Source organism: Mustela erminea, chromosome 2, assembly GCF_009829155.1.
Source record: "Mustela erminea isolate mMusErm1 chromosome 2, mMusErm1.Pri, whole genome shotgun sequence".
In the NCBI taxonomy this organism is placed as follows: Eukaryota; Metazoa; Chordata; class Mammalia; order Carnivora; family Mustelidae; genus Mustela; species Mustela erminea.
Genome location: NC_045615.1, coordinates 150,306,690 through 150,323,140, shown reverse-complemented (window position 1 = coordinate 150,323,140; position 16,451 = coordinate 150,306,690). Strand labels below are relative to the sequence as shown.

Genomic DNA, 16,451 nt, shown 5'->3' with positions numbered 1-16,451 from the left:
CAGAGACCTCTATCCACAGATTTAGAGAGACTCCTACATAATTGTGTACTATCTTGGAAAAAGTGAAATAATCCAGATAATTTCTGCCCAGATTAAAGAATCTAAATCCCTGTACTATCATATTGAGCTGTTATCTGTAGTCAAAATTTGCAAGGAAAAGATAATCCGAAATGCATTTTAGAGGAGTATAAGGTTTCCTTGGAGCACTTTAAATTGTAACTTGCATTCTCTAGATGTAAATTAATTTTTGTTAATTAAAAAAAAGTTGTGAATATATGTGCACATGTGTGTACATGTGAGAAATGGTGGGATGGATACAGTGATCTTCTGAGAACGAGAGAAAGTAACAAGCAGATTGATAAAACTCAAGAGATCTTTTTCTGTCTTTTGAAATTTTTGTACTTGTAAAAAGTTTCAAACTTATTATGAAAGCATAGATTTGTTTCACTTGACTTAACTTACTCTAAAAACTCTTTTTCTGAGCATGGTGATCAACCAAAAAACCCTGAAATCTGGCAATGGCTAAAGTATAACATAAATAGCTTTATATTGTGATTTTTTTAAACCACTTTATGGAAAGCTAAAAACGAAAATAAAGGTTGCTGAACTGTTCATACTACTTGAGTCTCAAATATAGTTGTTGTAAGAGCTATATCATCACTATGTAGAATAAATGGAATTTACATCTTGGAAAAAAAAGATTGACATTCGGGCCTACCTTGAGGTAAATCGCAAATATAAACTTATTGTGAAAGTAAAAATTTATGAAGACACGATTTAGAAAGTATTGGCAAGAACAAATGTTAATCAGATTTTAAATGCTTGAATTTTAAAAATAAAATCTTTTTCCACTATACAGAGGGCTTCAGGGAGTTTATAAAATAAATAAAAGGAAAAATAGAAAGGCAGAATGCTTCCTTCACAAAGAACACATCAGAAAACCTGACAACAGAAATGTTTTTCTAGTATTTTTACTCAGATAACATTAGTAATTTTGAGTGCATTTGTGTGTGGGTGTGTATTTGTGTGTGTGTGCACATGTGCACACATGCACATACTGAATGAATGAATGAATGAATGAATGAATGAATGAATGATTTAGCCACAAATGTGCTTAGATACCTAATAAAATGGTAACAGTTTTCATGGAAAAATTTATGGAAGATCCAGAATTTTTTAAAGCATTCTTAGGAAACAAGCCAAAATAAAGTGGAAGAAAAAATTTTTAAATTGATTTTACATAAATTAGATAAGAGAATTATCTAAAATTATTACTGGGAAAGAATGGAAGTTTAAGATGTTCTTATTGTTATGTTTTCTAAAATGCCATTTTGTAATGGAATGTCAAGTCACTACGAGGTTTCTGTTAAAAATATTATCTGTTTAGATTAAATCATTAAGGAGAAAACAGCATTTTATCGTGGAAATTAAGGCCTGAGAAGAAGAATTTTCCTAGTACTCTGTACTGAAAATAATGAAATACTGAAAAATTTTGACCCGAAATCTTGTCACCCAATTTCATGTATAATCATATCAGGATGAGTCAATTACCACATAAATATTTTCCAATGGAACATTCTATTACCAGCGTGTGTGAACAGACATAATAGACCAAAGATTGTTAGACATTTTGAGATTTTGAAATCTCACTGTTTTTCATTTCTCATGTATAGTTGGTTTTGACCTTAAATTCATTACGTTATAATGCAATTAAAATTGCCCACTGTAAATTTACTGACTTTTAAAAGTACCTGGACATACCTTGTGGAAATCTCGGGGTCTTAAAAGCACAATTTTAAACCACTGATTGAGATCTTTCATCCTCCAGTTCAACTACATTAAAGCTTCAATTCTCCAGAGTTGTGAGTTTTGTTGTGTGATATCCATCACCAAAAAACCATACTCCATTCCTTCTCAAATGGATGGTATATCATTTATAAGATAAAATTAGTAATTAGATGCTGCCACCTTTGATCTCAAATTATTTTCCATCATTCTAGTTGCCCACTTTGTATGAAATCTATAGTTATATATAATGTTAATATTTCAAATATTCTTTATTCTTTGACTTCAATCTACCCAATAATAGAAATTATTTCTATAATATTTATGATTGAAACCTTGAGGCCTAGATTTTAGGTACCCAAGATAGCATACATTTTTAGCAGAGGTATTTTTTATTGATGATCTTTGACTTTATGGCATCCAAACTACCTTGAGATTCTAATTGCTAGTTTACTTCTCAAAGGAAATCTATTTTTACAAATACCCTGTGTTGAATGGATTCGTTTTTTAATGTAAATAAGACATTAATGTTTGTAATTTCTAAAATAACATTATCATTTATCCCTTAATATTCATTTGTGCTTATGTTTTCCAAAACCAAAAAATGTTTATAACATAATATTTATTATAAATCCATCTGAAAGATCCCAATGGTCCCCAAATAGCTTTTTCTTGTGTTTCTTAAATTCAAACATATGTCAGACTATTTTCTTTATTCATTAATTTTCATGTTTTTCCAATGTCTTCTTATCACTTACTGCTTTTTCTGAATTGTTCTAGTGGCAAGGGAAATAAAGTTTTATATTCTGAAAACAGAGGTATTAAAGGTTCATTTACCTGCCCTGTAACTTTCAGGAAATCAATCTCACTTTTTAGAGATTTTTAAAAATATTATTAATCAGAGATATGAGGGAAAAACTATTGCAGAGATTAGACCAAAACAAAAACAAAAACAAATTTCTCTGACCACAAAGATCACAAATTATATTGAAATATGACGTTGGGGTACATGGGTGGCTCAGTCAATTAAGCATCTGACTCTTTTTTTTTTTTAAGATTTTATTTATTTATTTGACAGAGAGAGATCACAGTAGACAGAGAGGCAGGCAGAGAGAGAGAGGGAAGCAGGCTCCCTGCTGAGCAGAGAGCCCGATGCGGGGCTCATTCCCAGGACCCTGAGATCATGACCTGAGCCGAAGGCAGCAGCTTAACCCACTGAGCCACCCAGGCGCCCCTAAGCATCTGACTCTTGATCTCAGCTCCGATCTCCATCTTAGGTCTTGATTTCAGGATCCCGAGTTCAAGACCCCCACTGAGCTCCATTCTGGGCATGGTACCTACTTAAAAAAACAAAAATGAAAACAAACAAACTGTTATCTTAATGTTTCAATGAACTATTTTTCTTTCTCTATATGAAGTGAATATTTCATATGAAGTGAATATTTCTTAAAATTTAAAGTGAGCAAATTTTTATTTCCACATACATACAACAGAGATTATTTCATTCATCTTCACAACATTTCTGTCAGGGACGTATGTGGAAGTACTATCGCATTTTATAGAATTAGAAGAGAGACAGAGAATATAAAATTATCCCTTATAATTCTAGACCCCCATTTGAGTGCTCATAGCAGGCAGATGAAGACATGCCATTGCAATATATAGAGAATATATTAAATTCCAATTGAAGACTTGCTGTATAAAACATAACAATGAACTGCTCCCAAATTCTTTTTATAATACTTGTGGAACCTCAAGTAGGAGATATTGTATAAGATATTTGTGGACCTACTCTAACTGAGAAATCCAATAGTCATATTCATGAAATAGTTTAAAAATTAATAGGATATTACCTAATCTTACATTAGAACAAAATTTATTGAAAACAGGGAGACAGTCTTCACATGTCATACTTTATGAAATGTGTTTTTATATCAATATTCTAAGTCAATTAAAATTTAACTCCATGTTGAAAAGTTTAAAGTTCATCTTTGAGTATTTGAAAGTGTTCAAGTCTTCCTATTGCTAATTCTAAAATTATCTGAAGAGTTCATTAGTGAAAAATTTACCAATTCATATGTACTATATACTATTTTGGAGGCCGTTATTTCAAGGGTATTCTTTTTTCTTTGTCTTTTAGAATATGGAAATTAAAAAATGGAATGTAAGACATAAAATAAAAAATAAGGTAGTATCTCATGTTGCCTTCAATCATAGAGTGGTTAGTATTCTGACAGAATGTAAGACGGGAACTTTGTAAGCTAAGCCTACATTTTGTGTGGTATAATCACCCCATTCCCATATCCCAAGGAAAGTGTGATTTTCAGCATGAATACATTTCTGTTGAGAAGTGTGCTTGAGAATTTTCAGTAAACAGTAATAGATCATTTTTTTGTATAACTTAAATCTATCTGTGAAGACCTCAAAAATCACAGTACCCTAGAAGAATCTATGAATGAGAGTCAAGGACCTGCAAACAATACAGATTAATATTCAAAATCTCATTTCACTACATTTTCAATTGCATTCATATTGAAGAATATCATCCTGTAAAACAAAACTTAATTTATTTCTAGTATTCATTAAATATATTAAGAAGCTGGTATTCATATGCTTCTTTACTTTATGAGGCTGAATTAGCTGAGCTTTTATTAAAACTAGTTTTGTTTAGTTGGAGAGAATCCTGAAGTGAAACAGTCCGACTCCTTCCTCAGAAGCTGTAACTTATTCTTTTTAAGATGTTAGCAATAAAATTCTTAAACAAATTATGCAGTGGTTGAGGTCATTATCATGTAAGAATAGGAGAGTGTGCACATCTGGAGAAGTGTGGTTCTTAAAGAGGTTTAAATTACAAGAAGATAAAATCTTTAAAAAAAAAAAAAAGGGGGCACCTGGGTGGCTCAGTGGGTTAAAGCCGCTGCCTTCGGCTCAGGTCATGATCTCAGGGTCCTGGGATCGAGTCCCGCATCGGGCTCTCTGCTCAGCAGGGAGCCTGCTTCCTCCTCTCTCTCTCTGCCTGCCTCTCTGCCTACTTGTGATCTCTCTCTGTCAAATAAATAAATAAAATCTTTAAAAATAAATAAATAAAAAATAAATAAATTACAAGAAGATTTTGTTTTCCATAAGTAAAACATCCTGCTATTTGTTGCCTTTTGAATTTTATTTTTTGGCTCTAAAATATAGGTAAGGCATTTCTTAATCTGGAAAACAGGGAGGCAACATAGAAGTTTCCGTTTCTGACCTAGGGAGTGCATATGCTCACTCTTTCAGAAAAATCAAAATGCAGAACTATTTCTTTATCCCTCCCCACCTGATACAGAATTCAGCAGGAAGAAAAGCGTTTTTGGTTTGTTTGTTTGTGCTTGTTTTTGTTTTGTTTTGTTTTGTTTTTTGTTTTTTCTGTAGGCTAAAGAAATGGAAAACTGATTCTCTGGAAGCTGTAGTTGACAAGAATTTACAGTCTCATTTGGCTATTGCTTTCACTCATCTTTCCTCATTAGTCATAAGGGTGCCATTTAGTAAAGTACTAATTCTATGCATTGCATGGTCCTCTGGTGGCCTTGACATTATACTCTAATTTATTATCAAATTCTTAATTGATATCCAAGAATTAAATTACTTATTGGCACTCCATCCATACATAAATGTATTATGGAAATACTTTCATGTATTATGGAAATTTCAAATATCCAAATTTGGATCATTTATGATTGGGACTAAATTTTGAAGATCAGAATTAGTATCCTCAAGGATGTGTTACCCTAAATTTTTAGAACAAGCATGGGAGAAAATAGGCTGGTTTCTAAATAACCTATTAAAGTCGTTGTTATATTTATACACTGTCTCTCTAGGACTTCTTAACAAATATTAATTAATGAATATGAATCACACCTACATTCTCATGGCCACCTCTACTAATAAACAGTAAGACAGTATTGTTTTCTAGGAAAACATAAGTAAAAATGACAAGAAGATGATTTCCATAATTGAAAACACTCCAGATATTTTTAGTACAGTGATATCAAAGCTCATTAAAATTGTGATATGGAGCAAAATGAAGAAACTGTTTCTTTTCCATTCAGAAAAAAAAAAAATCGGTTCCAGAAGGTAGGAGGCATAATTTATGTATAGAATGGCATATTTATTGACTGTTTGTGTGATGGGTTAAAATTATGCATCTGGAGCAGGTACAGAAGATGATACTGAAGGAGCCGTCATCCTGCGGTGCTCTGTTAGTGAGGCTGAAACTCTGCCATTCTCTGTCAGCTGCACTTTTACTTGCTGTATCTTGTTGAGGCTTGTTTTAATGATGCTTTGGGGGGTTCCAGAACTTAATTTTATATGTTAATGTGACATGCAGCCGTATATGTTATTGAGCTCTAGAGATGCCCATAGTCAAAAATAACTCCTTTCTATTGCCCTCCTGACTCTCACCTTAGGTATTAAAATGTTAACCAGTCCTCACCAAGGTATTCCCAGACCACTTTTTAGATGAGATCCAAAGTTTTATTTCCATTTTCATATGAGGAATTTGCATGCAATTTAAAAATCCATGAGGCTTATTTAATGATAAAGACTATTTGAAGATACAAATTTGAAAGCTTATTATTATTATTTTTTTTTCCTTTTGAAGGCAGAGGAGTTGAAGGTAGAATGAATGTTTGTTTTCTAAAGTAAACTGCAAGAACTTGTATACTTTTCAGGTCTCTTTAGAATTCTTCTAACAAAGGTTTTTTTGTCGGTATTATTTAAATAACCTAAATCTCAGGGTGATTTCACACAATTGTAGTTAGAACATTGATTTTTAAAAGTATCAATAACTTCTCTCTAGAGACACATGTATTAAAGATTGAAAGAATAATGTAGTATCTAGAAAAATTATGAACAGTGCGTTAAAATAACTTAAATGTCAGACCAAATGTAGTTTTAGTATGATTTTATGTATTTTTTTTCCTCTCCATTTCACTGCAGTGATTTAATTCAAGATGTCTTAAGGACTCTTGGATGACAAATGCAGCTATTTAAGTGTTATGAATAAAATTTGAGAAGCCACCAAATCCCCATTGTGTATTTTTGTTCACCCAAGAACAGCATACCTATTAAGGATATTTCAGATTTCCTCAAATTTCACTTAGCTGTATTTTATTAATAAACTGTCAGTTTGTTAACATGATTAAACAAATATATTGTATTTTTTATTCAAAAATGACACAGAGATGGGTTGTGTTATCTACTTTGTATAATATATATGTAGTTATACACTAGGAAATGATATAGAATAAAATAGGTTTCATTTCTACATCAAAATATGCATATATTAAAGAAATATCATAGAATATGTAAACAAGGGAAAGTTCTCTTTTTTACGTGTGGATTGGACCCTTCATTTACAACACATAGTAGTTTTCAACCAACTTTATACTGAAATTATTTGTCAATCTGTCGTTTTGGTTGTATTTTCTTTATTCAGAAATGAATGGGAATTTTGTTTTTAATAAACTCAATTTTTTTATGAGACCTTATGAAAAGTAAATTCACTTTCCTAGACTTTCACTAAAATAATTTAAATATTTTCATTTGAGTCAGTTGTTTTAATGTTTTATCATGTACCACATCAACTTAGTATTCATCAACTTTCCAAATACTTGTCATTGTGTAGAGGCAATCAACATATCATTCACTCATTCATTTATTCATTCATCAATGTGACAAATATTTTTGGTGCCAGCTCTGAGATAGGCACTAGGTCACTACAGAAATTTATAGATAAACGCTATCTACTGTCATTTACAAAACTGGCAAATAGTAAAAGAACCAGAAGACATACAAAATGATTATGTTGCATTGAAATGGGAATTGCAATGAGACAGGAGTACAGAAAACTGTTAGGTTTCCATGGGGAAAGATTGCATTAAGTTAGGGTATCAGGAAGAAAGAAGACCATGAAAAAGGCAAAAATTGAACTAGACTTTAATGACTGAAAATTGTTAGGGAGAATATCTTAGGTGTGGGAACAAATATATGCAAATGTGTGGAAGCATGGAGAAAGATCTTGAGAACCTGAGAATCTATAGTCTTATGAACTTGAAGATAACAGAGGTAGCGTAGGAAATAGGCATTAGGGCTATGTTTAGAAATCTTTATCTTATTGATTGATTAATGACTTAGGAGACAACAAAGTAGAAAAGTAACCTTATTTATGGTAATTGGGCTAGAGCCAGGTCTAGTAGAGTTTGGGAAAATAGTTGCAGAATGTAAGAGTATCAGTTTGGAGGCACTTACAGCAATCCAAATGAAAAATAACAAAGCCTTAATTGAAGAACCAGTAGAGCTAATGAAAAAGAAGAGATGAATTGTAAGACTTTTATGTTATACAATGCTTGGGATTTGACAACTAATTTGCTGTGAGGTACACAAGGATAAGGCTTTGTTCCTAAAGGGGCCAAGGCCTTGCCAGTGTTGTTAACAGAAAAAGAAGGCAACTGATCAAGACTGAAAGTAAAGAGAAGTATACTGATTGGTTTTTCACATCTGTTGAGTCTGTATGTCAATGGAATATCCCTATAAAATAAATCTGTGATGGAATAAGAGTATAGCTCTCAAAAGAATTAAACCAGAAGGGAGGTATTAATTAAATTGATGGAAATGAATGGATTGACAGTAGAGAACCAGAGAAGTTCACATAAATGAGGGGAGGAGCAAGAAGTGTCAGGAAAGGAGTAGTCAGAGATTTCAGACCATCATGAATAATTAAAAACTAAGATAAAGTCATGAGGTCACTATGTCATTTGTGAACCTCAAAGAGCAGATTTTTTTCAGTAACAAGAACAGGTTGCAAAGACGCTGAAATTAGTAAGTAGTTAAGTAAAATAGGCGAGAATAAGATTTGGGGAGTGGAGCTGAACTGAGAAGGGTTGCAGGTTTGGTTAATTGGTAGTGATCTAAGTGGACTGAGTGGAGAAAGACCCCCAACCAAGAGGGAAAAAAAAAAAAAAAAGATAGAGTAAGATATTGAAAGGAGGACACTATAGAATCAGAGACATATATTTTGGGCGCTGCATTCTGTAAAAAGGCTTCTGAGGTGACAAAAAAAAAAAAAGCGAGAAAGAAAGAAAGGAATTCTAACAGAATTCTAACAATTCTAACAGAAAATATCTGGAGTGTGGTGTATGGTAGAGAGAATTTAAAAAAAAAAAAAAAAGGACTTGGATGGATTCTGACTTCTCAGTGAAATCTGGGCAAGACTGAGAGATACGGATGGCGGAAATATCGTTTCATCCAAAAGAAGGACTGGTGTTTTTCATGCTACTAGTGTGAAAATCAGTTAGGCCTGCAATCATTTCAATTGCATTTTGAGCTTCTGGGCTTCATGTGATTCAACACTTGGAGATGTGGCTAATTGTAGCTTCCTCTGTTCCAGGCGGTGTGGTTACAGCAAAGCAAAACAAGATCCGGAAGAGGAAAAGATGCATTTTCATAATGGGCACAGTAAGCAAATTATAAAGAATCAAGTGAAAACAAAATAGAGGAGGTTTTATTTTTATTTTTATGTACTTTCAGACAAAGAGATTTGTAATAACTGACCAAAATATTGTGTTTAAAAAAATGTAAGTGTTCCATTATGTTCCTGTAAAGCATATGGGCTTGGGGGCATTGCTGCCTGACTCTAGACAACAGCTGGATGATTTATTCAATTTTTTAAAACAAACCTTCATTATAATTAAAAAAAAAAAAAAAACCTTCTCAATCATTGTAAAAAGCTATTATATTTCAAACCAAATTTCCAGGCCAATTCTAATTTCTTCCAGCAGAGTTGGTAGAAAGTTATCATTAAATAACACCATTGGAAGAAGCAAATAAAATTTCTCAGTATCTTTCTTCTTTTTCTAGCACTTTAGCAGGAATTTCCTGTGCAGATCCTATAGCAACAATCTTCATTCAATGATTTGAAAAAGACTATCCTTTTTAAAAACACAGAAAATCAAGTTTTGATACCATACTTTAAAAACTAGACTAAGTGAGTTCAAATTAATGGTATTTTAAAATGTGCATTTTGGGGGGAATCTGGGTGGCTCAGTCGTTAAACCACTACCTTTAGCTCAGGTCATGATCCCCAAGTCTTGGGACTGAGGCCCGCTCTGGCTCCCTGCTCATCTGGAAGCCTGCTTCTGCCTCTCCCACTTGCCCTGCTTATGTTCCCTCTCTTGCTGTGTCTCTCTCTATCAAATAAATAACATTAAAAAAAATAAAATGTGCATTTTTCATAAATAGTATGGCATTAGTTGATTTGACAAGTAAATAAAAATAATTTCTTTTGTTTTTGTCACTCTGCTATGACCATAAAAGTCAAAATCACTGAAGCCATAATTCATGCTGCAAAGCTTTGAATCTGTTTTCATAGGTCCTATCCTATTTAATGCTATCTATCCTTAAAAAAAAAAAAACAAAAAAAAAACAAAAAAAAAACCAGCAACTTGTGAAATTGGTAGCCATTAAATGTGATGAAACTGAGACTCATAGAATCATAGAGTCTTAGTTAAAGCCATGAAGTAACAGGGGAAGAGTGAGAGATAGAACTTCCCTTTTTCTTTTGACTTCTGTATTAGCCTTACTGGACCAAAGCACCAGAAAAATTATTTTAAATTATTTTTTTGTAAAATCAAAATTCATCTATGGTAGCATTTTCAGTGAAACAGAGTAACAAAACAGCCACTCACAGCATTTCATTATCCAGTGTAGGAAACAAACTTACCTTAGTTTACCTATGAGACTGACTCTATGAACATTATTGTTGAAAGATAATATCTATTCATATATGTTGTCATATGTGAACTTCTTGTACATACCAACAATCCAGATTTCTACAGTTATAATAATGACATAGCTATACAAATGACTCCTATAACTGAGGAGGGTGAGGGCTGTCCTTACAGTTTGGGCATTTCTAAGAATTAGGGATTTAAGGGATTAGGGATTAATAATGTCTGATTTCATTCATCCTTATAAACAGTTATATTTTAATGCACATTTATTTTTCCAGTTAAGCTGCCAGGAGTAAGAACTTATATTGATCCACACACCTATGAGGATCCCAATCAAGCGGTCCATGAATTTGCCAAGGAGATAGAAGCTTCATGCATCACCATTCAAAGAGTTATTGGAGCAGGTACAATAGTGTGTTTAACTCATACTTTTATTTATTTATTCTATTTTTCATATAAAATTTGGGTAGTTAATATACAATGCAATATTTGTTTCTGGGGTAGAATTCAGTGATCCATCACTTATATACAATTCCCAGTGCTCATCCTAACAAGTGCCCTCCTTAGTGCCCATCACCCATCTAGCTCACCCTCCACCACTTCCCTCCATCAATCTTCAGTTTGTTCTCTATCCTTAAGAGTCTCTTATGGCAGGACATCTGGGGGGCTTAGTTGGTTAAGTGTCTGCCTTTAGCTCAGGTCATGATCCTGGAGTTCCAGGATTGAGCCCTGCATTGGACTCCCAGGGAGTCTGTTTCTCCCTCTGCCCCTCACCCCAGCTGTGTTCTTTCTTTCACTCTGTCTCTTTCTCTCTCAAATAAATAAAATCTTTTTTAAAAAAGAGTCTCTTATGGGTTGTTTCTGTCCCTTCTTTTATCCTTTTCCCCCTTCCCATATGTTCATCTGTTTTCTTTCTTGAATTCCACGTGTAAGTGAAATCACACAGCATTTCTCTTTCTCTGACTGACCTATTTTATGTAGCATAATGAATTCTAGCTCCATCCATGTCATTGCAAATGACAAGATTTCACTTTTTTTTTTTTGATGGCTGAGTTATATTCCATTGTATATAATATATTCATTCATCAGTCAGTGGACATTTGGGCTCTCTCCATAGTTTGGCTATTGTTGATAATGCTGCTATAAACATCAGGGTGCATATATAATTTTGAATCTGTTTGAAACTGTGTTTTTTTATCCTTTGGGTAAATACCTAGTAGGGAAATTGCTAGACGGTAGGATAGTTCTATTTTTAACATTTTCAGGAACCTCCACTGTTCTCCAGAATGGCTGCGCCAGTTTGCATTCCCACCAACAGTTAAAGACAGTTCCCCTTTCTTGGCATCCTTACCAACTCCTGTTATTTCTTGTGTTGTTAATTTTAGCCATCCAGAGAGGTGTGAGGTGATATCTCATTGTGGTTTTGATTTGTATTTTCCTGATTATGAGTAATATTGAGCATCTTTTCATGTGTCCATTAGCCATCTGGATGTCTTCTTTGGGAAAGTATCTATTCATGCCTAGTTTTTGACTGGGTTATTTGTTTGTCGGGTGTTAAGTTTGATAAGTTCTTTGTAGATTTTGGATACTAACACTTTATCAGATATATCATTGTAAATATCTTCTCCCATTCCATAGGATGCCTTTCAGTTTTGTTGATTGTTTTCTTTGCTGTGCAGAAAGAAGCTTTTTAACTTGATGAGGTCACAATAGTTCTTTTTGCTTATGTTTCCCTTGCCTGTGATGATGTGTCCAGTAAGAAGTTCCTACTGCAAAGTCAAAGAGGTTCTGCCTGTGTTTTCCTCTAGCACTTTGATGGTTTCCTGTTTCACATTAGGGTCTTTTATCCATTTTGAATTTATTTTTATGTATGGTGTCAGAAAGTGATCCAGTTTCATTCTTCTGAATGTGGCTGTCTTATGTTCCCATCACCATTTGCTGAAGAGGCTGTCTTTTTTCCATTTAACATTCTTTCCTGCTTTGTCAAAGATTAGTTGACCATTGAGTTGTGCGTCCATTTCTGGGTTTTCTATTCTGTTCCATTGATGTATGTGTCAATTTTTGTGCCAGTACCATACTGTCTTGATCACTACAGCATTGTAATGTAGTTTGAAGTCTGAAATTATGGTGCTTCAAGTTTTGTTTTTCTTTTTCAGAATGCTTTGTCTATTCAAAGTTTTCTGTGGTTCCATACAAATTTTAGGATTATTGGTTCTAGTTCTTTGAAAAATGGTTTTGATATTGTGATAAGGATTGCAATAAGTCTATAGATTGCTTTGGGTATTATAGACATTTTAACAATATTTGTTCTTCCAGTCCATGAACATGGAATGCTTTTCGATTTCTTTGTGTCCTCTTCAATTTCTTTCACAAGTGTTCTATAGTTATTAGAATACAGATCTTTTATTTCTTTAGATTTATTCCTAGGTATCCTATTATTTTTGGTGAAGTTGCAAATAGGATTGATTCTTTGATTTCTTTTTCTGCTGCTTTGTCATTGGTGTATAGATATGCAATGGATTTTTGTATATTGATTTTAAATCCTGCAAATTTGCTTCTTTCGTGTATGAGTTCTAGCAATTTTTTGGTGGAGTCTTTCAGGTTGTCTACACAGAGTGTCATTTCACCTGCAAATAATGAAAGTTTGACTTCTTCCTTGCCTTCCTTTTTGTTGCCTGATTGCTGAGGCTAAGACTTCCAGTACTGCGTTAAAGTAATGGTGAGAGTGGACATCCTTGTCTTGTTCCTCACAATAGGAGAAAGACTCTCAGTTTTCCCCCTGAGGATGATATTAGCTGTGGGTCTTTCATATATGGCCTTATGATGTTGAGGTTTGTTCCATCTAACCCTACTTTGTTGAGAGTTTGTATCAGGAAAGGATGCTGTATTTTGTCAAATGCTTTTTCTGCATCTATTGACAGGATCATATGGTTCTTATCTTCTCTTTTATTAATGTATTGTATCATGTTGATTGACTTGTGAATATTGAACCACCCCTACAGCCCAGGAATAAACCACACTTGATTGTGGTGAATAATTCTTTTAAGGTACTGTTGAATCTGATTTGCTAGTATTTTATTGAGAATTTTTGCATCCATGTTTATCAGAGATAGTGACTTCTAATTCCCCTTTTTAGTGGGTCTTTGTCTTGTTTGGGGATCAAAATAATGCTAACTTTATAGAATGAGTTTGGAAGTTTTCCTTCCATTTCTTTCTTTTTTCTTTTTCTTTTCTCTCTTTCTTTTTTTTTCTTTTTCTTTTTTCACTTTCTTCCCATTTTTGTTTTTGGAACTGTTTGAGCAGAATAGACATTAGCTCTTCTTTTTATTTAATTTAATTTTTTTTTTTTTTTTTTTTTTTTTTTTTTTTTAGGCATTAGCTCTTCTTAAAATGTTTGGAAGAATTCCCTGGAGAAGGCATGTGGTCTAGGACTTTTGTTTGTTGGGAGATTTTTGATTACTGATTCAGTTTCTTTTCTGGTTATGGGTCTGTTCCAATTTTCTATTTCTTCCTTTCTCAGTTTTGGTAGTTTGTAAGTTTCTAAGAAATTGTCCATTTCTTCCAGATTGCCCAGTTTGTTGTCATATAATTTTTCATAATATTCTCTTATTATTGTTTGTATTTCTGTGGTGTTGGTTGTGATCTTTTTTTTCTATCATTCATGATTTTATCTTTTGGGGTCCTTTCTCTTTTCTTTTAATTTGTGTTTATATTATAGAATATACCATGTCAATGTCCTGATCTTTTTTTTTTTTTTTAATATCCCGATGTAACATAGAATGTTTTTAAATCTTTTATAACTGACTTACTTTCAAAGTGGTATGTTATTTGTCATATTTTAATGTTTCCTTATGTGGAGCTCATATTTTAACCCGAGAATGTGAGACTCCTAGGTGACTGAGTTGGTTAAGCATCTGCCTTTGGCTCAGGTCATGATCCCAGGATTCTGGGACCAAATCCTGCATTGGGCTCCTTTCTCAGCAGGGAGCCTGCTTCTCCCTCTGCCTGCCACTCCCCCTGCTTGTGCTCTCTCCATCTCTCTCTCTGACAAATAAATAAATAAAATCTTTAAACCAGCAAATGTTTGTTTTATTTAAAAAAAAAAAACACAGCAAAAATATGTATATTCAAACATAGGATTTTGTTATCTACTATTTTTATATTCTATATATAATTTGTAGTACCCGAAACTATTTACATAGTTTAAGCACTCGGTTACTCTGTTTATGAATCATCTCCTCCTTAAAAATTATTTCCTTTTTGTCCTTCCATAAACTTTCTTCCTTTCCTGTTCTTAATTAAGGCACTGCTACCGTAGAAAGAGAAGGAGGAGGGAAGTGATTTTCAGTCAGTTACATTCAATTTCTTTCTAATGTTTTCATTAAGGTTTTTGTAAGTGAGATGGATGAAGCTAATAACCCCCAGTGTTTTATGATCACCAGTAGACGATTTTTCCCAAAGCACCACTTATTCTCTTACCACCGATAATGAAGTTTGGACTCCCCTTTAATACTGTTTTGTCTAAACATTAATATTCTAGGACTTTAGCATATTATTATTAGGGTAAAATTTTGAAATAATTTTGTGTTTTTCCATCTTTATGACAAGGTGAATTTGGTGAAGTTTGTAGTGGACGTTTGAAACTTCCAGGAAAAAGAGAATTACCCGTGGCAATCAAAACCCTGAAAGTAGGCTACACAGAAAAGCAACGCCGAGATTTCCTGGGTGAAGCAAGTATCATGGGGCAGTTCGATCATCCTAATATCATTCACTTAGAAGGTGTTGTGACCAAAAGTGAGTACAGTAGAAATTATATGTGTGTGTGTATCATGAATATCTGGGTGTCTTCTATTAGGTTATTATTAATTTCAGGATAAAAAGAAAAATAGCCACAGCAATGTTATTCAAAATGTCTCTAATATTAATAATAATTTTTCTGTATTTTAATAGATTCTTGTCCAAGCTGATCTTTGCAGTTATCTGTAATGACCTTCCATTTGCCCAAAACTCTTATTCAAATATTTCATTTAATTTTGTCTCTTTTGCATATATGTCTCTTTTGCTACCAAAAAAAAAGAAGTAAAAAAAGTCTGCTCCTGGGAAAATACAGACAGTGTCTTAAATATTTATGTAAGTCTAATATACCTAAAGCTAAACTAGTCCATGATCAGTTAAACATTTTGAGCCCCAATATCACCAAAAAAAGAGAGACATCATACCTAACTTGTAACATTGTTGAACAAATTAAATTAAAATATATTTGTGTGTATGTGTGTGTGTGAATAAATCTGCAGCTAATTAGAGTAGTGAATAAATATTTATTTTAATCTAAGTGAATGCATCAGATACTAGTGGACAACACCCCAAAATTATTATAATTAATATTCTCTTCCTTTTCTAGACCCCTGATTTGTTATAAAACTTGTTTACTGTGAATAGGTCCTGACTGAGACAAACTAAGACAACTAAATTTCTCATATTAAGTCAACTAAATTTGTCATATATTTTATATGTACTTGAAATCTTTATGAACACATGAGCATATCTAAATTTTATAAATTTTAGTCTAAAAACCAGTACTGGAGCTGGGAATACAGATTAGAAATGTCTATTTCCTAATCAAATATTCTGTTTGCTGTTGCTGCCATGAAACTACACATATACGTAAAGCAAAATGAAAATATTTAAAATATTTCTGTCCTATTTTTTGTTCTATGTGAGCTCAAACTGCATTCTCCCTTAATAAATGTACCTCTTGATGTTCAGCCTAGGAAGTCTTCAGCTTGTTTTTAATTTACCATGTTGCAACTCACTTTATTTGTGTCCTTAATTTCATGCTCTCTGATCTGATGCTAATTTATTCAACAATTATTCTCAACCTGCAGCACACAGATAATGAGACAT

At 33.1% G+C, this 16,451-nt stretch overlaps 1 protein-coding gene across 7 annotated transcripts in view; it reads left to right on the top strand.

Moving 5' to 3' along the window:
- EPHA5 (EPH receptor A5) overlaps positions 1-16,451 on the top strand; it is a 348,209-nt gene that overhangs the window by 293,610 nt on the left and 38,148 nt on the right. For all 7 annotated transcript variants that reach the window (XM_032334443.1, XM_032334445.1, XM_032334444.1 and 4 more), the window contains 3 exons: positions 9,206-9,273; positions 10,826-10,951; positions 15,156-15,341. In XM_032334443.1, coding sequence (XP_032190334.1) covers positions 9,206-9,273; positions 10,826-10,951; positions 15,156-15,341 — 380 coding nt within the window. The remainder of the gene's footprint in view (positions 1-9,205; positions 9,274-10,825; positions 10,952-15,155; positions 15,342-16,451) is intronic.